A 27,914-nucleotide genomic window follows, 5' to 3' on the forward strand; every position below is an offset into this window, starting at 1 on the left:
ATATTTATAGTAATAACTATCTTCAGTTGTTATTATTATTAATAAAAGTATCTAATTAATGAAAAAGGTTGTATGGATGAGTTTTTAACTATTACTTTTTTCTTTATTTTTCGTTTTACTTTTACAAACTTTTACTTTAAATAAAACTTTTAATTTTAGCAGGTTTAAATAAAATATCACTTTTACAGAATAGAGATGTTATTGTACAATAATCTTGTGATCTTTGATATAAATGGATTTATCTATTAAAATTAGTATACATTTATGAATTTTACAAAAATGTACCCAGTAGACACCAACCTTCGTTCCATAGTAGTTAGTAGCTTCTTTACTTTTATTTGGAAGGTTCTACGTTAAAATGCCAGTCAGGCTTGGCATTTTCCATTTGTTACTTTTTGCTTTATTTTTTTTTACTTTTACAGTTTTACTTCTTTTTTTTTTGTGATGCTGTTTGGATATAAAATTTAAGCATGTACGTATAATATTATAAAGTAGTAAAATAAAATACAAATATAATAGTATAATAAAAAGTATTTCTTGTATTATGTAATTATGTATAATCATTAATTTCTGATTGGGGTAAAATTTTATGGTGGAAAAAAGATATTTACTTACTTTAATCCTGAAAATTAAATTCAAAAGTGGGGGACAACATGTATTTGAGCAAATACAGTATTTATGTATCCTGGTTTATAATGATTAATTACTCCAAACTAAAATCCTACTAATAAAATCTTTTCTTTGCCATTGAAGTTTTGTCGTTAGCCATAACAAATATTTATAGCATGTAGCAAAAACGGCTCATAACTTTGCTTCACTTTGGTTATCTACTATGGAAATCTAGTTTATTAAACATGAATTTGCTTATTATATTGCTGATAATTTATGACAGGCATTATTACTAGCAAACAGATATTATAACAAAATTCTGTGATGTTGCTAGAAACAATTTTAAAACAAGTTAATGATATAATTACAAGTTCTTTTATTTTAATTTGAACCCTTGTTACCAGTAAATTTTGGTTATCAGGATTCACTAAATTCTACTTTCTCAGAGATCATCAATCTGAAAATGAATAATTACATCTGTAGAACTGTGTAATTTAATGTACAACCTATTATAAGATACTAATCCGAGATTAACTAAATAATTTAATTAGAAATCAAATAATTGATTTTTACTTAATCTTATTTACAGCCTTGATTGTCACAATCAATTACAGTTGATTTTGTATGATAAATGAATTTTTGTTATGTATGAAAAATGCCAAGCCTGACTGGGATTTGAACCCAGAACCCCTTCCAAATAAAAGGAAAGATGGTACCACTATGGCACGAAGGTTGGCATTTACTTGGTAAATTTTTATAATTCATAAATTTATACTAATTTTAATAGATAAATAGATTGTAGATTGTTGCATTGTTTAATAAATTGAAATCTCTCTCCCATAAGAGGGAGAGAAACTTGCTAACTTACAATTTAAGTTTGAAATCATGAGATCATGAAACAAAAACTTTGTAAAAAAAAAATTGCCTAAGGGTATATAAGTTTAGCCTCCGAGTTTGTATATTTGTATGTAAGGGGGATGTGCACAAACACATTCATTTAATATCTGAAGAATAGAAATTTATTAATGCTATTATGGTATTTTTTGTACTGAAATACGTTTTTCATAGTTGAAGATTTTTTATAGTCCTGAATAAGAAATAACTGTTCCTAGCCAAATTCACAAGCAGAAATGCCATCCCACTAAGAAATCTGTTATCATATAGTATTGGTATCATAGTTGGTGCCAGTGAAGTAATCCTCATAGCAGCTATTTAGGAAAAAGGAATTGTGAGTAAGGCAAGTGGAAGGATTTAAAAATGTTCAATAAGTCTAACGAGAGACACCTCAGATTTGTAATAAAACTTTGTAATGATATTTTTTAAAACCATTAAAATCATACATTTTCTATTAATTTATTGAACTTTGTCAATCTAAAACTATTTAAAAATTCTTATAAAGGAAAATTAGTTATCATTTTCAATAACAACAATGTTTCATTTTTTGGGAAAATTTATTATTTTGTAGAAATATGAATGATATTTGTATTTTGTACTAGATGTATTTATATGTACGAGATGAAAGTGAGGAAGTGAAAAATGTTTCTACCACAGCTATTTGTTTACTGTATTTGTCTAATCATTCATATTCACAGATTAATGTTAAAAGTTGAATATAATAATATATCTAAACCAGATGTAAGTAAGAACACCACTTAAGTGAAAGTAGTATTTCAAGGTTGCTGACCTACAGTTGGTGATTATATAATTAGAAAGTTTTATGTATCTGTTCAACTAGCCTTAACTGCCACTCACTCTCTTTTTCCTTACCATCTCTTTTTCTATTTGCTTTCTTCATATTGCATATCTTATATTATATAGTTAAAAGAGGTTTTTATTATTACTATTATTACTGGTTCTATTACTTTTTTTTAGTTTCACTCGAATGAATCATATGCATGCAGTTAAGAAAGAAATTATATTATTTTTAAAATAATATTTGGCCAAGCATATACTCGTAGCTGTCTTAAATTATTCCTTTTTTATTTTTAAATATAAGAAGAAATAAATTAACCAACAGAAAAACTTGTGACATAAATAAAACGGAAAAACTCAGTTACAGATTAATCAATCAAGAAAGTTGCAGTCTAGGTTGTACAATCAAGTTCAGTTAAATGAACATGTACATGCTGTTTACTCAATTAATAGTACTTAAATATTTATAAAAAAGAACACACTTCAATATTTATTTGATTATGTATTAATTTTATTTCTTTATTACCTTTATATTGCTTTATCACTATTATTTCAGAAATTTATTATTTTTCTGCATTACTGAAGCTTACAACCACTTCTCTTTCTTATTCATTAAGTTTTACCTCTTTCTAATGTTGTTCTGGAGAAGACTTTCCTTGATCCTTCCTGGTAAAAGTTTGAGTATTGTCTTTTTGTAACCCATGCAGCAACTCTACTATTCTTTGCATGATATGAATAATCTTAAATTTAAATTATCTTCTAATCTGAATCAAGTATTTGCTTTTTTATTTATCCAAAGAACAAAATTGTAAAATATTTGTGTCCACAAATAAAAAATATTGTTATTTTAGATGAAATTAAAAGTTAGAACTACTGAATAATCTGATTATTGCTTGGAGAGATGTTCAATTAAAATAAAAAAATTGTAAGAAAATTATTTGTTTTTATTAACAAACATAAGCTTGAGCATAGGAATATGTATATTTTAGCATATGAAAGTTTTCAAGGCTGACTGAAATTTGAGCCCAGAACTTTCCAGATGACTGGCCAAGATTTTATCATTCTGCCACTAAAGGTGGCTGATGATTTTATGCAAGAAGAACATAATATACTAAAAGTTATGAGGATTTTATTACTTAGAAGTAAAGTTACATCATAAAGATGAAATAAATTTTTGCTTTCTTGTACAAAGTAAAGAAAGTACTGTGATCATGAAAAATTTCGGTTTTCAGATTTCAGCGGAAATATCTATTTTGACAACATTCCTGAATTCATTTTGACTCGTTTCACTGTGATGCTTGTACATACGCATGTATTTTGCATAACTCAAAGACGATTAACCGTAGGATGTTGAATTGGATTTAGGACTGTTGTAATATCTACTTGTGCACCTTCCCTTTTGATTGCAGTCGACTGGACCAAAAGTGCCCAAAAAAAACCTAAAATCCGAAAAATTTGGATTTTGGACTTTTTCTTAACTGCAAATATATATGTATATATATATATATATATATATATATATATATATATACACACACACACACATATATATATATATATATATGTTAATAAGCCCTCATTGAGAGCTTTTCAATGATGTATCATAAGTAGTACTTATTTTCATTGGTTCCAGAGTTATAGCCAAATAAAATTTTAGTTGATGAAATATTTGGATCTTACGAGGGGAAGGCATGTCAGTCCAAATCCGACTACGTTTTTATTTTTATTTTAAATATATTGATTTATTAATCATTATTAACCTATGAATGTAAAAAGAGATTTGCAATAAATTATAATTCAATAACAATAAAAAAATTAAAAAGATATGAAAAAATATCAGAAGTTATTAATGAAAATATTTTTTTAACTTTCATTTAAAAAAATGTGTGTATGTAATTTAATAGTCGTATAAGGAAGTCATGTGGTGCCCACATCAGATTTTTTTATATTGTAAAGGTTGTCATTCTGAGAACAGTAGTCTCTCACTCATTTTTTACTGAATTTTAAAAATTGAACTTTGCAATGAAATTGAATAAAGTATAGAATGGAACTGTGATATTTGTATCATTTATGTAAGATTTAGCCAGTACAAAAAATTATCCTATTATATTAACAATATTCTAAGTTTTATTTTCATATTCACTAGACAGTTCTGGCTGATTACTATCAAGGAGGTACTTTTCCTATATCCCTTTCTTGTTTATTTATATTTTTTTTAATTTTTAACATTTTTTGTACATGTTTTGCTAAATTAGAAAATATAATGTTTTTGTTACAATAACATAACATGTTATATTGTTACTGTAATGCTCATATGTTAAAATCAAAATATATGGATTGAATTGATTTTTTTGTAGAATCCACGGATAATACTTGAAGTTATGTTTATATTTTAAAAATTTTGTAAAAAATATATAAACCTTCTTATATTGTGCCTGCGACACAGTCTGTTGGGTCTGAAGTTGAATCTTGTGCTGAACAAAACTTGTTCAGATGAACCAAGGTGGAGTTGGATGAATCAATCTCAGCTTGTACTTTCATTTTAATTTAAAGTGAAAGTAACACTTACATTAAATTATATTAACTAATTTTAGCTAATTAGTATTTAATTGATTAACTTTAGTTAACTCCAATACGTAGACATAAATTGCATTCCAATTTACAATTTAGTTATAGTAATTTTTTTTAATAATTGTAAAACAAATTGAAACATTAATAACATAATTACCTTTGACTGAGAAGAGGATCAAGTCCAACTGTAGGTTCATCAAGAATTAATAATTGTGGATCATGCAGTAAAGCTACTGCAAATGACACTCTCCTTTGTTGGCCACCACTACACAGAAGAAAAAAGTTAAAATTAGCACCATTTTATTGTTATAGTTCTTAAGAAGTTCTCATAAAATAGACTTTTTTCATCTGACAAAAGTACAAAATATTAAAGACAAATTTCTGTTATCTTTGATTTTAATTATTCTTCTCTACCTATGAATCCTATCTTCTGTACTTATAATATCAGTTTATGTATTACACTTTTGACCTCTGGTAAAACATATTTGCTGTTCTTCTTTTGTGTCTACTTTATTGTTTTTTATGTACTCTATTCTTTGTTTAGTATGATTTCATAAACATTCATTTTTCTGCTTATATATTTTTTTATTTTTTCTTGTACTCTAATATTTTCTAGTGATAGATTTTTGAAGAAAAAGATATTTTTTGTTTTATATTATTGTTGTCCAGATTTCTGCTCTGTAATTTATTCTTAAAGCATCTGTTCATAGCTTTTTGTTTTATATATATATATATATATATATATATATATATATATATATAAAACTATCATTCTGTTTATGTATATAACTAGAGAGGTAGAGATAAATTCTAAAGGAGCTGAACACTACTCATTGATGCTCTCAATGTTAATCAACTTCTTGTTATTGCCCAATAGTATTCTGCACAACCTTACAGTAGTGTTGTTTAAGGTAATATACATACCTGTACGTAACTGTTTTTTTCAATTGAAATATTTATTTCTGTACCACCTGTAATCAAAACCGAAGTAATTTTGAGGCTCTGTATCATGATTTTTTATTCATGTCACATTCAGGAAACCTCAATATATCCATTTAATTACTTAATTTATGTTTTATTCTTATTTATTTTACTAATGTGTACATTGCAATCTGTTAACAATATGCAACTCCCCCCCCCCCCACCACAATTACCAGTGCGATGAGAATGATGCGTATGACATGTAAATGAGGAGTAATGTTGGACAGATTCATGCCTATTTTTTTTTTGATTTTTCAGGGCGAAAAACACTTTCATGTTATTACCTGGACACGATGTATTTGCTTTAAAAAAATATATATATGTTAAAAATTGATTAACAACAAAAACATCTTTAAAAACAATTAAAATCCATCTTAAAATGAAAAAACCTGTAGCTTATGCTAAAGATAACAAGATAATAAAATTACCACCTGCTTTATGACAAATAGCATAAGTAGCTGAAAAAATGTAAGATCTTGTTAATGGCCTACAGTTCCGCAACGAAAATACTGGTGATACTGGGAAGGCTAAACATGTATGTTCTGCTGTCAACCACAACAAACAGAATTAACGTTTCTAAAACCGTCCGTATAAACTGTAATATCAGGATTCATGCTATTTATAATACTGTGAAATTTGTTTTGCAAAATAACCGAATTTGTGTTCTTTTTATTATACTGACAAAGATCAAAACAGTAATTAATGAGAAAAGGCTGCAAAGGGGGATAATAACATGAAGCAACAGTGAGGACTGAAGGTAATTGTACGTTTAGAGGTGGAAGAAAGGGTTGAGCTCAGTTGCCTAGTGGAGCAGTAGATCTTTGCTGTTCTTGGTATTGATTAATATGCTGATTCGTAAATATCACACTAAAGGTTGGACGAGTTGGTTACGTCTTAATGCGAGCCATATAGGAGCATATCGTTTGCTTCCGTCTGTTACAAAGAGATGGCTCACCACTGTTCACCAGCAGACTTACCATGGGGAACCTGTGGCAAGATGGATGATTGAACGATCGACTACATCGATCATATTTGCTGCGTTGGCCTGTGCCGATGAATAAGCTACACAGCCGTATTCCAAGCGGAAATGTACCAAAGCTCAGTAGAAGCGCAACATGCATAGACGATCAGCACCTCAATGGGTATTAGACAGAGCTCTCAGCATTTGTAACTTTTTTAAAAGTTAGGCATTTTATCTTCTACTCCTTCAAATGTGGTACCAATGCTAACATTTGACCAACTACTAATAGTTGGTCAAACGACATACCTAGAAATCCCATGGGCATGGTTCAGCTGGTTCACCATGTAAATACAGTTGAGGGTCAACATGCTCCCTCAACCGAGAAAAGGCAAATGCACTTGGTTTTTTCGGGAGAAAAGTAAATCCAGTAGATTTACACCACGATTCTAAGCGAAGATTGTGTTTTGAAGCAGCCTGTCACCTGTAGTTAACATTCTACATGCTACATAAATTGAAAAATCATCTACAAATATCTACGATCTATCATTCAATAAGCAGAGTTCTATGTTCTGCCTCAGTCGATCAACTATATTGCCATGATGGTGAGCCCCAAAAATGGATATGGTCATTGAAATCACCAATTGTTAGGCAGGGTATGGGAATTTGGAAACAGACTGGTTAGATCACCCTCATTGATATCAGAATTTGGAGGAAGATACAAGTTTTTCAAGAATATTCATTTGAACAAGATATTCATTTGGAATGGTGCCATTATCTTTACTCTGACTGCAGGGATGTTTGTTGCTAGCGGAATACTGGTGGCTATTACGATTTGCTTCACGAAAAAAGTGACACCCTCACATCCTCCGCCCTTAGTTTGATAGTACATCTTTTGCAGACGTATCCGCGAAATAACACATCATCCTGGGGACGGAGATGAGTCTCTTGCAGACATGTTATTAAAGGATTTTGTTCCTTTATGAGGATTTCAACATCCTCACAGCAGGAAAGGATACCGCAAACATTCCTCTGAATAATGTTTGTAGCCAAAGGAAAAAACTTTTCTTTTTATATGAAGAAATTCTGCATGCAAACTATTTCTCGATTACAATCTGGTTTTTCTGTTTTGTTTTTATGATCTTTAAGAAGTGCTTTGCTTCTTCGGGCACTTCATCTGCCACCATATGTTTGTAGAAATCTAGAGATGGTGGTGGGGATTTGGAAGCTTGGGAGGATGGTGATGCTGTTCCAGATGATGATGTTTTATTAGATCCCTTCACAAGAATCTTGGTTGTTTGCCGTGTAATTGGTGCAGCAGGAACTATCTTTGGTAATAGTATAATGACTGACGAGGAGGTAGATATACCATCATCAGTTTTACTAGCAGAAGTTACCTTCTTGCTAGAGCTCACTGCTGTAATTATAGGTGTGAGGGTCTTTACTTGTTCTGACAAAACTTGGACCAATTTGGTCAGTTCTTTACATGATGTGCACTTGTTTTCCTTTTGTACATTGTTGGAAAGAGCCTGAAGAAAACTAACACCGAGCTGCACAGGATTGTTCATGTTCAGGGATTTTCTGTTTTCCCAATGAGCCACAAGAAATGACACTTTTTGTTCAGTAATAATTCTTATCACCTGTTCTTCCTTATACATGGGACATTCTCTAGACCTTGCCGAATGAGAACCCTTACAATTAATACATTTTTCAGTTTCAGTACATACACTGTCGTCATGTCCTGCACAACTGCAATGTGCACCATGTACACCTGTTCCTTAGTGTAATTGATTTTAGTGTAGCCAAAACCCTAACACTGGAAGCAGCTTCTGGGGTTTGGTATGTATGGTCACACACGGACGGACAGGTAGTCTATTTTTATTTGTTCAAGGACTGTAGGAGTAGAGAACATTGAAATCAGTGAAGATGTAGGTACATCAGCATTGTTCTCCTTCCTCATTATCCTCTGAACAGAAGTGACGGATTCCAGGGACAGTTCTGATATCTCTGATGGTTCAATATTAGCTAGGTCACAGCAGAAGATAATCCCCTTGCTGGCATTTAGGGTTTAATGTGATTCAACCATCACCTTGTCCTTCCCTATCAACCTAAGGGCCAGTAACTTCTGACCCTGATCGTCATTTTTCACTTCAATTCAGAGGGAGCCATGTCTAAGTTTTTTTTTGATACCGAAGAACCACACACTGTAACAATGCACTTGTGTTAATAAGGAAAGGTGAAACCTTAACAAATTATTTCCCTTCTTCGTTATAAGTGACTACAAAAAACCTTATAGATTTTTTTGCATTTTTTATTTTATCTTTCGATCCATAATCACCAGACACATCTTCAACTGACAACATATGACCATCCCTGAAACGTGTGGTTAATTGATCGCCAGCCACCTAAGAATACTACTAAAACAACGAATAACACAACTACTAGAGTAACAGTGAATAGTAGACAACAGCATCCCATTGTCCAGTACTCAAATCCTTATAAAAGCAACTAACTTTTCTAGGATAACAGACCAGCCCGGCTGGTCTAGTATCCTTTCCTTTTCCTGTTTAGCCTCCGGTAACTACCGTTTAGATAATTCTTCAGAGGATGAATGAGGATGATATGTATGAGTGTAAATGAAGTGTGGTCTTGTACATTCTCAGTTCGACCATTCCTGAGATGTGTGGTTAATTGAAACCCAACCACCAAAGAACACTGGTATCCACGATGGTCTAGTATCCAAGTAATAGTTATTGTAGTTAGTAGTTGTCCTAGTAGTAGTAGTACTAATCCTAAGTAGTGATAATCTAATATCGCAATCAGGTCATTGCAAATTGGTTATTTAAAGTTAATTTTTGAATTTGAAGGTTCTGAGGTTCAAATCGAAGTAAAAGTTAGTTGTTTTTATACGGGTCTGAATACTAGACAGTGGATACTGGTGTACTTTGCTGGTTGGGGTTCACGTCTCATTGACTAACCACCCGTCTCATTGACCTTAGTCTATAAAAGACTAAACCTCATTTACATGTCATGCATATTATCCTCATCTCATTGCACCATGGAAGTGTTGCTTATTATTTATATGTTAAACAGATTGCAATGTACATTAGAAAATAAATAAAAAATTTATATTTTGTTATTATACTTGATTTGTCTTATAAATTTTATTTTTTTTAAAAAAGTAGAAGTTAATAAATATTCTTTTAGTTTAGTTGTGTTTATATTAAAAAGTAAATTGATTTTCAGTTCATGAAGTTATGTATCAATTTTGTTTGTAGTTTACAAGTTATATGTTTCAATAGTTATTTTTCTCATTATGACAAGCGAAAAGAAACAAAAAACTAAATACTGTTTATTAATTCCATGACTTTTTCCAGTACATGTACTGAATATATACTTTTCCATCATATCCTAGGCTTTCTGTAATAGGTAGAACTAGCTAGGTTTAAACAGTATTTGAACTTGTAAAAAAAGTTTATAAATTATTTTATTAAAGAAAGATTGACAAAATAATTAAATATTAATTACCTTAAGCATTCTACAATACTACTTTCTGATGGTAAGTCTAGAAGTTTGATCACTACATCAGAACGCTCATCAACTTGACTTCTTGTCATTCCATACATACCTCCATAATAAAGAAATGTTTCTCTAATACTTAATGTTGAATAGAGAGCAACATCCTAAAAACAAAACAAAAAATAATAAATTATACACTAATATACAACTCCATTTTTTTTCTTTTATTTCATTTAGTAAATAGTAGTCTTGGTTGCTGATGCTGAAAAAGAAATTATTCTATATTTCTTTTAATAATTAATTAAAAGAAATTAATGGTATGTCTGTATCTGTTAACAAACATTACTCTAATCTAAGAATTTGGGATTTAAATACAGTCATGATCCCCTTATAAAATGAAACAGATCCCCTTATAAAAGAACTGTTTATTAATTATTGTTAATTAATAACTTATATATAACATAATATAAATGATTTAGTGTTAATCTCAAATTTTTTAGTTTTAAACCTGATTTTACCTAAAGTTTTACTTCTACCTAAGTTTGTAAATGTGTCAACCTAGAATAAATATATAAAAAAAATTAAGTAATTTATAATCAAATGGTCAGCTTTATAAAAGCATAAAGATTTGAGAAAAAAGCATATATTAACTATCTTTAGCAGTCTTATTATCTGATCCCAAAAATAGGTCTACTGCTTGTTTAATTGATATTGTGTTGGATACTGAAATAATCTCGTCAACCCTTTTAGGTAAATAAAGATAAAGAACAAATTTTTCATTGGACTTAAATTATTTCCTTCAATGTTAAAATTAATTAATTTTTATTAAAATTTTTGTTTTATCAAGCAATTTCTAACATTAAAAATTATAAAATTAAACTACCCATTTTATGAAATTTGAGCATAGTAAAACTTTAACCAGTATAAATATTTGTACCCTCAATGCTAAATTAACTAATCCTGGATATCTTTATTTCCTAACAACCTATTCTCTCAAACAAATTTTTAACTTGAACAAATTGTCTCATAATTTCAAAAATTCTTCCTATAACACATTTCAAAAGCTTTTATTATTTTATTTTACTCTTAGGAAAACATAAAAAATAATATTTATTATGCTGTAACTCTAATATCTATACAGAGGTTCTATAATATATTAAACCTACATGATGGAGTGATAGTGTGTTTGCCTTTCATCCAGAAAGTGTAGGATTTAATCCTAAACATGCTTTGCTTCTTATATATCCTAAACAAAAATTTCTCATTATTTAAAAAAAGGGAGGGAGGATAGATGTAACTACCTGTAGATTTTGAACTAAATAATAGGAGTTTTTCTTTTAAAATGATTTTGACCTCTTTATTTCATTGTGATTATTCTAGGAATAGTATTAATTTAAAGCTAAAAAAATTTCTACATTTGTTAAAATTGGCTAAAAATCTAAATTTTTCAGGATCTAAAATATAATCACACAAAATGATTTTGACAGAAATATAACATTTTTAAATACTGTTTTATGAAAAATAGCAGGTCTATAGATCAATTTTGTTATCATTAAGCTTTCTTTTTCAAGATACAGTAGCAAGCAAATTAATGTGATGTTATTTAATAAAAATTAACTTTATAAGAAAGATCATATCTGTACTATTTGAGAACACCTAGTAATTAATGTGTCCTCCTCTATTATTAATCACTTCACATATACGATTTGCCATTGATTCATATCATACTATATGCCATATTCAAATATCATACTGATATTGCTTTAAAGAGGTAAATTTTTGTGGTAAAATTCATTTTTGAGAATCATTTATTGTCTGTCGCCCAAAGATTTTCAATTGGGATTAAGTCTGGGGAGTTACATTGACACAGGAGCACTTTAATATTTCATTTTTTTTTTTTAATTTTCCACTATTTTGGCAGTATGGCATGACACCAAATCTTGTTGGAATACTTGATTATGGTGTGGGAATTTTTTTTTGTCTGTCAACCCTTCCTTCAGAATCTTGATACACCCATCACTTTTCAACATACTATCTACTGGAAGTAATGAATACAGGCCTTCAAATGTGAAACAATTCCAAAACATATTTTCTGGGGATGTTTAACTGATTGTTGGATATAATTTATTTTCATCTGACGCTTTTCTAAAGTATGAAACCCTTGCTGCTGAACATAAAAATTTGACTAGTTGGAAAACATAAAATTTTTCCAGTCTTCTTTACTCCTGTTAGCACAGGACATTTAGTCCTGTGTGTTGGTTCACAAGAACCTTTTTTTGTACACTTCTGGTATTAAAAGCTCGCTTTAGCTGACCAACAAGCTTTCCAGCCTGCTGCAAGAAGCCAGCGTTTAACTTATGAAGTTGTTCCATTGGATGCTAATTCTCGACCTCGGCAGATAATTTTGGATAAAGTTTACTTTTTCTCATTAATAATCAATCCTGTATTGGAGAATTTTTTTTTCTTTTACAACCACATTTGATTTTCCTTTGAAGTGAAAAGTAACCAATCTCTTTAAATTGTTTTAAAATAGCATTCCCTGTCCATCGTCCAACATCAGACTCAGAAGCTATTTGTTGTTGTGTCTTACTGGTATGCTTGTAAAGAGAAGAAATTTTCAAATGCTTTCTTGAAGTTATGTCCATTATTATATATTCAAGACATACAGAACAAAAAATACAGAAATATGATTTTATAATAAAAAATGAAATAAACTTTCACAAAACACAATAACATGAAAACTGTTAAATAACCAAACAAAAAATTCCCTGTGTTTGGATTAATTTTCAAGCTAATAAGAAAACTTCACAAATTTCATTTTAAAATTTATAACTTTTTTATTAGTATAGTTAATCTGTTATCTCTGTTTAAAGCAGTTTTTGTTAGCCTACACTTGTCTATTGTTAAAATGCTTGCACTGGTAGAGCTTGTAAAAGTTTTAATTGTTTTTTTCATAAAAAAATTATTATAATTTTTTCTTAAACTTATAAAAAAATTTAAATGCTGCAAGCAGTGTAGAATAATTTTTAACAAACATACATAGAGTTTAAATATACTGAATTCTTTTAATAATTAAAATTAAAAAAAATAATAATAATAGAGACAACTGTGTTTATTAATATTAATAAGTGAATAGAGGTGGAAATGAGAAATTATTATTCATCAGTGTTTATAACTGTCACTTCATACCTGTGGCATATAGCCAACATCACTCTTCTTTTTGGCCTTCATACGTATTTGACCAGAATCTAGGCTTATTCTACCCATTATGCAGTTCAAAAGTGTTGTTTTACCACAGCCACTGGGACCAAGCAATCCATATCTGTAATATTAAAAAAGAAATTGTTAATCAGTAGACATCTCGTTAATTTTATATATATATATATAATGTTCATTGTTAAAAATATAACATTATCTAACTTTTAATTAACCTTAATAGTTATGACTTCATAACCAGATGATATCATTAGATAAAAAAAAGTAAACAGGAAATCATCTGATTTTACATATAAATACCTGATCTAAATATCTAGGGAGTTTTTGTATACATCTTGCATACTGTGACCACTTTGTTTTTTTTTGTTCTGATTTGTTCTCAGCATAGATGTACAATATTTCTTAAGATTATATTGAAGTTGTAAGAAAACTCTAAGAACATCAGCAAGATGTTCATTTTCAAGAATCTTGAGAAATATATTGTAAGCTATTGCAGTTCCTCTGCAGATTGATTAATCCCATCCTCCATTTTTTATTTTTGATACTTTCTTCTCAGGAGAAGTATCATCTTGAAGATCTATTAAGTTGATCAGCACTCTTAACACCTGAACTTTGCAATAACTGGGTTTTTCTGGAAATCTTTTCCTATCCAAGGTTGTATAAAAAGCCAAACTGATTTGAAGTCCTTAAAATTCTTGATGGGTTAATGACTTAAATTAATAATACAATTAATTATTGTTTTTAGAAGAGTTACTTGGGAAAAAATGAAATTGAAAGATTTAATTATGTCACATTTAAAATCTACTATTCAACGTTATTTTTATTTTTTTAATTAAATATTCCTTATTCATTCTTATTATATATATATATATATATATATATATTCTAAAAAAAAAATCTTCCTTTATATCTGTATTTGGCTGAAATATGAGAAACTATGGACTAAAGCAACTTAATTATTAAAATTTTTAATTATTTGTTTTATTAATTAGAAGCTAAAATAATTAATAATTTTCTGTTTAGTTTAATTGCTAAAAAATGACTCATTGGATTCTGTGGAACTCATCTTGCAATTAGATATTTATACAGAATGGTCAGTACCTAAAATTGTAGGTGATTTTTTATGTTCTTTACTTCATTTTATTTTTACGACACTGTATTCTAGCTTGTGTCTCTGTTGAGCTGAACAGATTGACAAAGTATAAAAGGTTAGTTATGAGTAAGTATAAAAAATAAATCAATTTATTTTATAATGTAAAAAATAATAGTTACAAAAATGCTACAAAAAATAGTGTTTGATGTTTTACTTGCTGAACTGACTGAAAAAAGACAGAAAAGCAAAAAATCTACAAATCTGTGGAAGGGATGTAATAGTATTACAACAGACAGATTTAATTGATAAATATTTATTGGAGAGACATACTGAGTAGTAGTTCTACTGATAAGGTATAAGGAGGTAAACATTTTGTAGCTACATCCCTTTTTCTCAAGAATAAATATTTATTTTATTACCTGCCAATGTTTTAACCTTTTTTCAAAATCTGTTCAGTACTTAATGTTATTCTAATTATGAAACACATTTATTTCGTAATAAATTGGTAAGATAACTAGGTCTCTGTGAAAGTTGCACTCATAAATGTGTACATTCTGATGGAAACAAGTGAACTAGGTCAATTTGGTGATAATACTTGTAACCTATTCAAGGAACATCTAAATTTATTCACACCTAAATTTTATTCCAACATTTTGCTTATACCAAACTTTTTTTATATTTTCTTAATTTGAATACCACAGATATTGATACGAAAGAATGAAGTGTATTCCATGAATTAAAATTATCTAAGGTCGATTATATGTATAACTAAACCATACTAAACAGCTATTGCATAAAGAGACAATACATACTATGTTACATGTTGTGAGGTTAAAACACACACATACACATACATTGTAAATTGTTTATTACACCCAGACTTATAAGTGCGCAACTATCTCAACTTAAACATTTTTTCGTTATAATATTTCTTAAACATACATAATTTATAATTCTTTAGTCCCAATCATTGAAATTGTTAAACTATATTTATTTCACTTGCAGATCTATAAAAGCCTTGCAGAATTTCCAACAAGCTATGTTAAAGATTTGAGGTTCATTCTTTCATGCAGTGATAATTTGAAACCTAAAAAATATACTCTGATAGAAATAGCTGCTGATTGGTTTGTCTAAATGTGAAATTTATAAAAAATACATAGTATTTATTGATTTCCAGTAAAAAAATTTGACCTACTTTTTACAGAATATTGGTTTAATATATAATTAATTGAGATGTATGTGTGCCATTAATAAAAAATAAAGGAATAGGTGAGGAAAGAAATTTATGGTATATTTTTTATAGAAATAAACTAGGTTGGTAGGTTATATATTAAGACATCCAGATCTACTAATTAGTCATAGAGGTATGTGTAAAAGATAAAACTTCTAGAAAAAAAAAAGATTGCATTAAAACCAGATTACTAAAATATAAGATGAAGTAATTATTTCAAATCAAAAGATTAGCACAAAACAGAAAAATTGGAGAATAGCATCAAACTTACTGATTAAAAAACAAGAGAAGTCATTTTGTCAAAACTTTATCGATAGTCAGTTTGTAAGACAATAAATAATGAAGGCCTGTGTGATAGACAACTCTACTAGTCTAATCTATGATTTGATTTCACAGTGAATAAGGTTTTTAACATTTACTCAAATTCACCGTGAATTTGAAGTTATTACTGAAAAACTAGACATCATTAATCAGCATGAAGATGTACTATAAAATGCTTTCATAACTGAGATGTGCCATTTAGAATTTATAAACACATTGCTGTCACCATAAATGTTTCTCATTTACAACAGTATAAACTAAAACAATGTTGTCTATAATGTTCAGTAGTGTTTTGGATAAGAGTTTTTTATCACTCCATTTTTTACTCTGGATCTTAAATGTAATGATTTTTATACCTTGTTCATCTTAAGAAGAAGTTATATTCTCATCAATTTCAGCAAACCAAGAAGTTAAAAAAGACAGTGCTGAAATGGCTAAAATAGTAAATTTTTATGATTAGTGTAAAATAAACATTTTCCTGGTTTCAAAGGTGCTGAAATACAGAAAAAAGTAAAGTAGGTACAAATATTGAGCTGATTATAATTTTTTTCTCTTTGTTTGTTTATCATCTTCTGACCCTCATTTTGACTTAAACCAATTTGTTTACATATAATTGGATACAGATGGCATCATCATCCTGTCCTATCCTTACAATTATATGTTAGTTTTTATTTTGTTTTAGATTACTATACCCAAAATTAAATTATAATACTTAACCTCTTCCTAACAAGACACAAGTAATTATAACAAAATTATAAACTTTCTTATAATAAGCATTATAAAATATGCACTAACTTAGGATAGTGATTGCTACTTACATTGCTCCTTTAGGTACATTCATATTAAGACCTTTGAGTACAACATTGTTAACACTGTAACGCTTGTATGCACTGTCAACAACCAATGCATTCTCACTGACAGGTTCCATATTTACACTTCCTGGGTAAGCCATTTTTGTATCAGTTCATTTCACCTGTTAAGTAAAGATCAATTTATGATTTATTGCTGACATAGTGTTAATAATTTACTATTTTTATTATTTTATTTTACTGCAATTTTATTTTGGCACTTTCTAAAATTATGTTTTAGTTTTTTTTTCCATTTTTTACATCTTTTTTCTTAAATATTAATGAACCTGCATCAAATACTATTTCCATGCAGAAGCTTCTGACAGTAAAAGAAAACAGAAATAGATAAACTATAATAAAAAATATATATATAAAAAAATTAAGATAATTATATTTCTTAAATTATATTTCTTAATCGTATTTTTTTTTATGGAGTGTAAAAAATTACACTCCATATAGATAATTTTTTATCAGATCTATATGGATTTAGATAGACTGCAAAAGAGACTTAATTACATTATTTCAGTAGTTAGAACAGTCTGTAATATCTAAACATAGCAAAACATAAACCAATAACTTATTCAACAAACAAATTCTATTCATTTGTCATTTATTTGATTGAGTAAAAGTAACATTATGATGACAATTGCAGTGTTTGTGTAACATTATATTGAGATGACAGAAATTGAAAATTTCTTGTGTTGTTTTATTTTCAAATTTTATGATTTAATCCAAATAACATATATGTAAAGTTTTAGTAACATATTTTAATTTCTTCCCATCAGCTACTCATTTACATTCTTCCTCATTCTTAACCTTGTAAAATCTATTACTTGAAGGCCTATCAAATTTGAGTATTTGTGCTAGTAATGATTATTATACTTATTATTATGCTAAATATTCAATAAGTTTTCTCAGTGATGAAATAAATAGTGTTTAGGTGATATTTTTCAAAGCTGATTATCTGCTGCTTAATCCATAGCATAATAATGCATTATTATCAGTTTTGTTCAAACTGAATAAAGACTCAGAATCTTATAATTATTAGATTTTTAGAAAAAAGATATCCCATGCCACATAAGTTTTTTTTCCTTATATTTAGTAAATTAAATTTTACTAAAAAGTAAAATCTATTAATCACAAATCCAGTTACATTAACATCTAACATCAGCTAATATTTAGACATATTCTGTATAAAAAAAATAATATTTTTAAATTTAGGTTAAAGTTTGTAAAAATTTGTAAGGAAGTGAAACTAAAGAAAAAATAAATTTAAGACACGATTTATCATGTGATTTCACTTATTTGAATCTTGTGTCACAGTTATGTCATGTCAACGACCTGAAATTTAATTGCAAACGAAGGATGGTTGGTAAAGAAACGAAAAGGAGAATAAAAGTGATTATTTTAACTTGAATTAAAACAAGTTTTATTACTTTAGAAATATTCAACCATAAACAGCAACAGGTATATTTGTGTGTGTGTGTGTGCTTTGTATATAATACTATTCAATTAAAACCCATGGAGGCATTAGCAACAGAGTAAGACTGTGCAATCAAGATATATAGGTCTCTCTTTGACTTTCTCCTTTCTCATTTATACTTCTTGCTTAGATTCTTACATATCTAGAAACTAATGCATCTGATTATTATATTTTCGTATTTAACCATTCATATTTTGTGTACGGTTAAAATAATTTTTCTTTTCCTTTAGATAATATTTTCATATAATTTTTGTGTGTAGAAATTATCGTATTTTTTTTTTTTTTTTTTAATGGAATCATCTGCTACAATCATTTTATGCTCCTAATTGCCAACTATTTTCAATTGTAAAAAAGTTGCCCTGATTGTTATTGTCTATAGTGAACCAATATTAAATATGGTATTATTAAAATAGTTTTTAGATATTGTGATCCTACATGGATAAATAATTTTGCCTAGATAATTTTATTTATTTAATTCTTACCTGACTGCAAATTAAGGGTGAAATTTTTTAGTGATGTCTCCCAGTAATTCAAGAATGACTACAGTTTCATGAAATAAGATCGTTATCAAAATTGTGTTATTTACGTTGGGTTCATGATAATTTGAAAAAAGCAATAGACAAATACAAAAGGTGGGGAAAAATTTTGCCAATTTTTTGGGGTTTTTTAGGTGTCAGATTTTTTAAGTCGATAAAACTAAAATTATTTGAAACTTATCAAGTGGGGTATAAAAAAAAGAGCTTGAAAGGCAGATTTCAAATATATGTGTATCGTAGATCATAACAATGTTAATTATATATTAGGTATAACTAAAATGGCAACAAAAGTTATTAAAAATAAATTTTAAAATCGTATAATAAATATTAATTAGTATGATAATATTCAGCAATGTGTTTGGCTCTCCAAAGAGGACATTGAGAACCCAGTTCCCTCATTTTTGTACTAGCAAAAGCAAACCTTGAAAATGGTTTTGTGCTAGTTTCAGAAAAGAGAAAGATAAGTCAAAATTGGAAATAAATAACTGGAAAATAAAATAAAAAGACCTTGCTAATAAATTTAATTTATTTGTTTACTAACTGATATTTATGAGGGTTATCAATGAAAATGTTCACTGATAAATCTTTGTAGTGCATCCTACAAATTATTTTTGCTCTATTAATTGGCATTAATTAAAAATATAAAATTCAACTTTATTAAAATGATAAAATGTTATATTAATGATACCTTATGTGTTTTTTTGGGTGATTCTATTTTCACCTAAGGATAAAATTTCAGAACAGACAAAAAATTAAAAATGTAATAGAGAACAGTGTTTCTCTTTAGCTACATGAGTTAAAACTGATAATTATTGTTAAAAAGATATCATTGTAAATGACAGCTACAATTAAAATATAATTTTTTAAACTGTCCATTCATTTATGAATGTTATCCCTATTAATTACAAATGAATATGTGAAATATTTCCAGTTTTTCTATTCTGTACTTATTTTTATTACATTTTTTCTTTATTCTAGCCATTTTCCATTATTATAAATTTAAGTTTACAATGTATGTTTTATATGCCCATCTAATTGGAATAAATTTAGTCACATTTCATAGCTGTTAATTTTATATCTTAGAATATTATTTAAGAGGGTCTTAATTTTTGTTAATGAGAGAGTATATTTGTTATACAAGATTATAAACTATTTGTTTATGTTATATGAGTAGCATAAAGGTACATGCCAATTTTCAACAAAAAAAAAACAATTTTTAAAAATATTACTCAGTATTTATAAAATAGTTCAGTTCTGAGCTGCAGATCTATTAAGAGAAACCATATAGTTTTCTCCTTCAATCAGTCACAATAGGAATAATTTATTTACTCTTCCAATATATGAGCTGATAAATATTATAAAAATCAAACAACCAATTATCATCTGTATGAGATCCTGAGACCCTCGTCATCAGGGCACAAGGAAGCATCAAGTTTTTTAAAATTTCCAAAGAAAATATGTGTATATTTGTAATTGTTGATAATTATTTAATTGTTACTCATAATTTGTTGTTCATACAATTGAATATATGGTATTTACTGAAGTATTATTAGCTTAATAAGTCCTTGTGCCTGCCCTTCTTCTAGGAAAAGCATTCTCAGGGTTATCAAAATTGGTATAATGATTTTAACCAAAATAAATAAATGGATTGATGTCCTGAAAGCTTGCAAATTGAAACTTTTTTACATAAAAGTAGTTATCAGTATAAAAAATGTGTATTCTTATGAACACATCCAAAATGGTAACCAGTTTCATTCTACCTGGAGGTATGTTTTATAAATTTTATGTGAAGCTTTTATTTTAAAATGATTAATAGTAGTCGGTGTTCATTGCCAAAACAACTTTTTAATTCTATTTTACAGTGAATATTCTTTAACACTGTTTGGGTTTGTATTTATCCGTCCAAAGAGCAACTGAAATAAAACATTATGTAATTTATTCTATATTGGTGGTACATGGAAGAACCATTCTATAAATGTGTTAACTAAATGTTATCAGTATTTTTTATTCTTATTTCATTTACTTTTAATTTTCAAGATTCCATCTGATGAATCATCCTATTATTATGGTATAGAATCTCAGTTTGTGAGAAATGTAATACACCATCTTATGCAGAGCCAAATTCAGTACATGCAGCTAGATAATTACTCAGTTGATTATTATTTTTAAAATTAAATTAATTCTATATTCACATCATGACAGTGTGAGTTGATTTTATTTAAATTTCAAATTAAATATTTTAATTTATTTTATTTAATCTTTAGTAATCAAAGGCACAAGGTCAGAAATACTGAATGTATTAGTATCACCAACAGTGGATTATAATTTACTTGGAAAATTTACTGAAGAGAATCAATGAGATTTAAAGGACAAATTTTATTTTTTTGTTCTAGATTTAGCTAACATCTTATACTAAGTAAATATTTCAGTTAGAACTGTACATAATTAAAAATCATACAGATTATGTTAGGAATGGGTAGAGGTATACTAAATGTCACTTATTTAATAAAAAGGTAAATTAGTATGTCTGTATGTACTTTTTGTATGTATGTATGTGCGTATGTATCTTGCATAACTCAAAAACGATTAGCTGTAGGTTGTTGAAATTTTGGATTTAGCACTGTTGTAACATCTAGTTGTGGACCTCCCTTTTTGATTGCAATCGAAACAAAAATAAAAATTTTAATTAATGAAATATTCTGATCTTAAAGGGAAGGCACATCAGTTCGAATCAGACTTCATCTCCTTTTGTTATTTTTTTTTAAATTTAAATATATTGATTTAATAAAAATTATTAACCCGTGATTGTAAAAAGTTTTTAAAATAAATAATAATTCAGTAATAAAAAAAATGAAAAAAATGATTAGTGAAATAAAATTTTATGTATTTTAAAAAAATGTGTAAATGTAATTTAATAGGCATTACGTATGTGTATATGAAATCGATTTGGTGAATTATCTGATTATTTAATATTAATTGAAAATTATAATTTAGAATCGTATTGTTTTTGGATTTTCTTAGCAAATTCTTATAAAAATTCTATATTTATTTTTAAAAAATCATTTTATTTAATTATTTGACAGAAAAATAAAATACATTTTTCAATTGTATTCAATTTTAAGTGTATAATATGCAAAAGATTTCTGGTGTGTCATAAATAAAAGTTAATAATAATTAAATCCGTATAGTGAACTCCTGTATATTAGTTACAAAAATTAATTTTGACCTTATGATGTAGAATAATCTGTTTTTATTATTGGATAATTTGGTAAATAATTTATTTAAAGAGTAGTCAGGGGACTTTCACTCTTAACACAATATTTCAGATAATATTGTTGAATTAATAATTGTATAAATATTTGATGTTAATAAAAACTAATATTTTAGCAATTGTGTAACTGTCTACTGTTATTAACAGGATTGTATCTCACTTTCAAATAAAATTAGCTTAAATGAAGTGCAACAAAAATGTGTGTATGTAATTTAATAGACGTACAAGGAAGTCATGTGGTGTCCACATCAGATTTTTTTTTAAATTAATACAAATGAAATAATTTTGTTACTTTAATTAATTTTATTTTAAATTTAAATAATTAAATACTTTTTTTATAATTATTTTATACATTTATTATTTTTATTTTTCAGTATGTACTTTAGCTACCGAATTTTATTTTTATAGTCAATATATATTTATGATAATACTGTAATATGTAATCTTCACCACAATTTTCTTTGATTTCTTCAGTAAAATAGAGGGACAGTTCCTTTCTATATTTGTGTAGTAACACACTGTCTGTAACGTGATGTGAATAAATTATTCATTTTGGTTAAAACTTTTGAATTTGATTTGTATTTGTTGATCAAAATAAACTACACAAGGTAATATGAGAAAATTAATGTTAAGAAATGTTAACAGTAATTTATGAAAAAAATATATTTTCTTACAGTAAGTAACATACCAGATCCTTGCAAAGACTTGAATTTCTTTTTTTATCATTATCAATTGTTTAATTGGTTTCTTGTAGATCCACATTTCTTATTATTTTGTCCCAGTCACTTAACTTCAATATGTACATGTGTATATATTATTATAACTAAAAACATTATAAACGCTGGTGAGACACAAGTTGCTGTCAAAATTGAAATAGTCATCATGAATACTAGAATCTCATGCCACAATTACTTTAAAAAATAAGGATTGAAACGGTTTGCCATTTCTTTTCAAACACAACATAGCACATTGGCATGTCAATACCACTGAAACTCAGGTAATTAAGACCTACATGTGACATTTCCAATTTTTTTATCACACAGACTGGTTGATTTAATTGTGAACATATTTTCTCTCTAAGAATGCTATTCAGTTAGTGGCTGTTGTATTTCTTGTTTCCCTTTACATGAATCTCTAATTTAGAAAAATAAATTAATATTACTTTTTGACCAAGAGACAGGGCTTTACATGGAAGAAATATCTTCTGATTAATTTGCTAGCAAAAATTATCAACTCTTAGTTTCTTTGATTTACTTATTGATTTAGTTTTTGTGATTACTAATTTTTATATTATATACACATACACACACAGAGAAAGAGAGAGAGAGAAAGAATTTAAAAGTATGACTTTCCAGTTATATACAGGAATCATATCGTATGAATCATATTCAGTCAGTTGTATTCTAAGATATTAAAATTCAATACTTGGAATTCTGTTGGTTCACCGTGCAAAATGACTTTTTAATTATCTTCACTAGTATTGTGATAAAATCAGTTTCTAAAACTTAATTATAAAACTAAAAACTCCTCTCATATACTGGATTATTAGGTTAATTATCTGAAAATTAAATTTAAGTAATGATACTAGAAATTATGTATGCCACTTGTAGGTTATGCATTTTCTATCAAAGAAAATAGTATATATTGGCCAAACTATAATGTACTGTGTAATCTAGTACCCTTTAGCTTTTTTTACAACAGGTTTTATTGCTAGTTAAAAATAATTGATTAAATAAAAATGAAAGACTGTACCTGTTAGAAATTACAAATAAAACACAGCAAGAGTCCATTTTACACACCTGTATTTATGCTTTTATTTACATAATGTACTACTAAATATGAAGTTTATAATAGGTTTTACAAGATAGTTAATCTTTGTTTACATCTTATCAATAAATTTTAATTAGATAAAATTAAACCATTCTCTATTTTTAACTTCTGTATTATAATTTTTTTTTTTACTTTATTCAATTTTTTGTTTGTTTTGGATCATGTTCATTTAAATCTCCTGATTATTTTATCCTCCTTTTGAGAATCATTGGAAAAAAATTTGTGTGATAAAGGAATATGGATGCAGTTGATGGATATTTTTCATATTTATTGATAATAAATAGAATCAGCATTTTTAACACCTCGCTAACTGATCTCTTACACTCAAGAAGAAATTGGGAATTGTTTGGTTTTGCCTGCCAAAAATTAATTTTTGTTTTTACTTTTTGAAAACTACTATAATGTTAAATCAAAAATAATGTTATGATCAAATCAAATTTTTTCTCTTGTTCTTTAGATTTTTTTTTTTCAGTTTTGTGTCATTTCATTTAAATAGATAGTTAAAAGTTTGGAAATTCAGTGAAAATGGTTGGTCAGAGGGTTTCCATCTCTGAAATTTCCCATCTTATCTAAACACTCTGCTTGATAAAGGGTACTTGGTAATAATTTATTTAGAACACAAGACACAAGGAAAAAATTTTAGCCCTATTGAAAAAAAAAAATGTTGGGACACACTTGATGTATAAATGTATTAATTTTCAGCAATAAATAATGTTATCGCAATTAAATATTACAAGCTTTTGAATTTATTTTTTTTTATATATAGGGAACAGAAATTTTATTTTTTTATGCTGAGTTTCTGAACCCCTTGAATTAAAAAGTTGGGGGTTTTTCTCTTACCTAAGTTTAAGCTGCAATATAAAAAAATTGAAATGTTGAAAGAAATATTTTTTTAATTTATTCTTGTTTTTATTTATGACAGTTTTATTTGCTTGTTTGCATTATGCAATCTCTAACTTCTGATATATGAATGGAGAAGTTTTAAAAATATTTTATATCAAAATAAAATATTACTTTTATCTCATTAGAATTTCATTATCTTTTTTTTATTTAAATTGTTAATAAATTGAATTTTATTTCTACAAACTTTTGTGCATTGCTGCTTTTCTTATTAATAACATTTGTTTTGCTGTGTATGTCATGTTGTTCATTAAGTTAGTATGTGAAATTGGTTTTCAGTGATCCTTTATTAAAATTTCAAGGAAAATAATAGGAAATGAGTAAACAAAACAGTTGAAATTTAGAATCGTGGGTTTTCAAAAACTTTTTAAAATGTAGGGCTTTTATATCCAACAGGTTTTTGAGCCGATTTGTTGAAAAGAGAATGTTTTTTATAAGCAGTAATCGATAAAATAGCTGCTATTCTTCTATGATTGTTGAGTTTTTGTGGGCTCAATAAAATTAAGCAATCAGAAAGAACATAATACAAACAGAAACTTACTTTATATGCATTTATTTGACAAAAAAGGCAGGAAAATATCAATCCATTCAGTTTTTGAATGAGATAAAGCAGCTTTGGCTGACAGAATATTAAAATAGAAATAATTAAAATTTAGGTAATTACTGCCCAATTTCATCTTACATCGTAATTAAAGGAAACTAATAGCATAAAGCATTTTTTCAATACATTTTGGGTAGTAAAACCTCGCATAGGTTTAATTAAAAAGTTTTATGGGGTTATGTAGCATATACCCGTCTGTGTTGCTATACTGAAAAATAAATGTGACCTCTAAAATGAAAATTATTATTTTTATTTAAATTTCTTCTGCTATATATGTCTCTAACTGTTAAGAAGAGTGATTTTTATTGGTTATTTTTCTTTTCTTTATTAATAACTGTAAAATGCCGTAGACATTTTTTATAAATAGTATTTTATACAGTTTGATTAAAATTAGTCACACAGGAAATTTTTTTAAATTTCATCTGATGAGATGTAATTTCTAAAGTCTTTTGTTATATAGGCTACAAACCTGTGTCAGGCATCATTGTTGCACCATTTATTGATAAAAATTGTATGAAAAATGGTTATAGATAAATGAAGAAAAAGTGTGAAGAAAACTGCTCGCTTTCTAAGTATTTATCCTATAGAAAATTTGCTTTTAAAAGAACTACAAGTATACAACTTCTAGCTCCATTGTTAGTGATGATCAAAGTGGCACTGTTACTTATGGCACCTCTTTTTTTTCTGTTTAAAGTTTTGTAAATTTAACATTATTAAAGTGTGTTGAATTCAATAACTATTATTATATTTTATGTATGAAATTGTTATTTTGTGGTTAATATATTTGCATCCTTTTTGATTTTATACGGTTTCTTTATCAGTTCTCAAAAAAAAAAACTCGACATTTATACAACATACAATTATGTTATAGAATAAATAAATAAATTTTTTTTTTTCTGATCGGCATACAATAATAATAAATTATATAAATCACCTCAGGAGTGGGTACAATTAATTATAGAATTAAAAAAAGCTGGCAAAGTATTGCATAACTTTCCTGGCTATGATTAAGATGTAGAGCCAAAAATCAAAATTTATATTTTTTGTGAGGTGAAGAATATTTTAAGAAAACTTTTCCACAAATATTCATATGTAGTTTAAGCTTAATAAAATTTGCTAAAAATATATATATATTTACTTTGCTGCCTAACATTAGTTAAGGAGAGTATGGTAATCAGCCTAATTTGGGCATATGTGGATTTTACCAGAACTTTACGTTTTGTAATCTAAGGAACCTAAAAAACCGGATGGAATTTCGTATGTATCTGTGAGTGTTTGGTGTTAGATGTCGCACCCTAAATCATCTCAAATCTCCAAAACTACTCGATCGCTTTTCACCAAACTTAGCAGAATATGCATATGTGGGGCATTGATGCCATTAAATTTTCAACTTGAAAGGTCAGGTTGGTGAGGCTGAAGAGCAAGATCACCATCAGGACCTCCAGATTTCTCCTAATTAAGGTCTTATTTTTTTAGGCACATTTGTAAACAATTAAAAAAATTATATTTCCAAAAAAAAGATTTTGCAAAATCGCACCTACCCCAAAAAATGTTCTAAATAAAGTAGTGGGTATAGTGTGTAATTAGTAACCGCTCTCACCACAAGGAGCGCTAGTATAGCACTGACATACAGCTGCTGTAGTCGTCTTCCATGTTGTAACGTCACAGGTGAGTGGCACACCCGCTTTAGTTGGAATCATTGAATTAAATTAACAAAAACTATAACATTTAAATAAATGATAAACATTTTAAATTAAGTTTTATGTTTATGTTTGTCCTAGCCCTGCATCAGAAAAAAAGCCACGTGGCGTGAAAGTCCTACAATTGTGTTGTCAGCTTTTTTTTTAGAAGTGAAGAGTAAACTTTAAGAAAAACATTTTATAAGATAACCTTAATCAAATTTGCTTGAGTAGAGTTTTCTCTAAACAATAAAAGCTAAAATAAAAAAAGAACATTTTCGAAAAGCTTTAAAAACGTTTTGCTGCATTTTAGGTCCGAGGTCCATAATTGTAAAAAAAAATTGTGATTCTTCTTGATATGTCTATATATTAAGTATAAACTTTCAAAAAATGTTTGGAAAATATCTAAATGGAACGGTGACAGGGTAAAGTAACAAGAAAACGTATGTTTCAGTTTTAAAAGGTGAGGGTTAATTTCTGAAGCGAAGCGTTTTAATGAAGGCTTCGGGATGAGGAGGCAACTGAGAAAAACGAGCGTCACGTAACACCGTCTCTCGCTAGCTGTTTCCCCCACT

General features: G+C 27.8%; 1 protein-coding gene and 1 long non-coding RNA gene across 2 annotated transcripts in view; one reads left to right on the top strand and one right to left on the bottom strand.

Annotated features, from left to right (window-relative positions):
• LOC142328840 (ABC transporter G family member 23-like) overlaps positions 1–27,914 on the bottom strand; it is a 113,808-nt gene that overhangs the window by 37,461 nt on the left and 48,433 nt on the right. The window contains exons 2-5 of the mRNA XM_075372935.1: positions 17,010–17,164; positions 13,520–13,652; positions 10,340–10,494; positions 5,030–5,137 (exon numbers count right to left, since the gene is read on the bottom strand). Coding sequence (XP_075229050.1) covers positions 5,030–5,137; positions 10,340–10,494; positions 13,520–13,652; positions 17,010–17,143 — 530 coding nt within the window. The 5' untranslated portion in view covers positions 17,144–17,164. The remainder of the gene's footprint in view (positions 1–5,029; positions 5,138–10,339; positions 10,495–13,519; positions 13,653–17,009; positions 17,165–27,914) is intronic.
• LOC142328841 (uncharacterized) overlaps positions 1–27,914 on the top strand; it is a 68,948-nt gene that overhangs the window by 23,142 nt on the left and 17,892 nt on the right. The gene's annotated exons all lie outside the window — the stretch shown is intronic.

This window comes from Lycorma delicatula, chromosome 8 (genome assembly GCF_047948215.1).
Source record: "Lycorma delicatula isolate Av1 chromosome 8, ASM4794821v1, whole genome shotgun sequence".
NCBI classification, from domain to species: domain Eukaryota; kingdom Metazoa; phylum Arthropoda; class Insecta; order Hemiptera; family Fulgoridae; genus Lycorma; species Lycorma delicatula.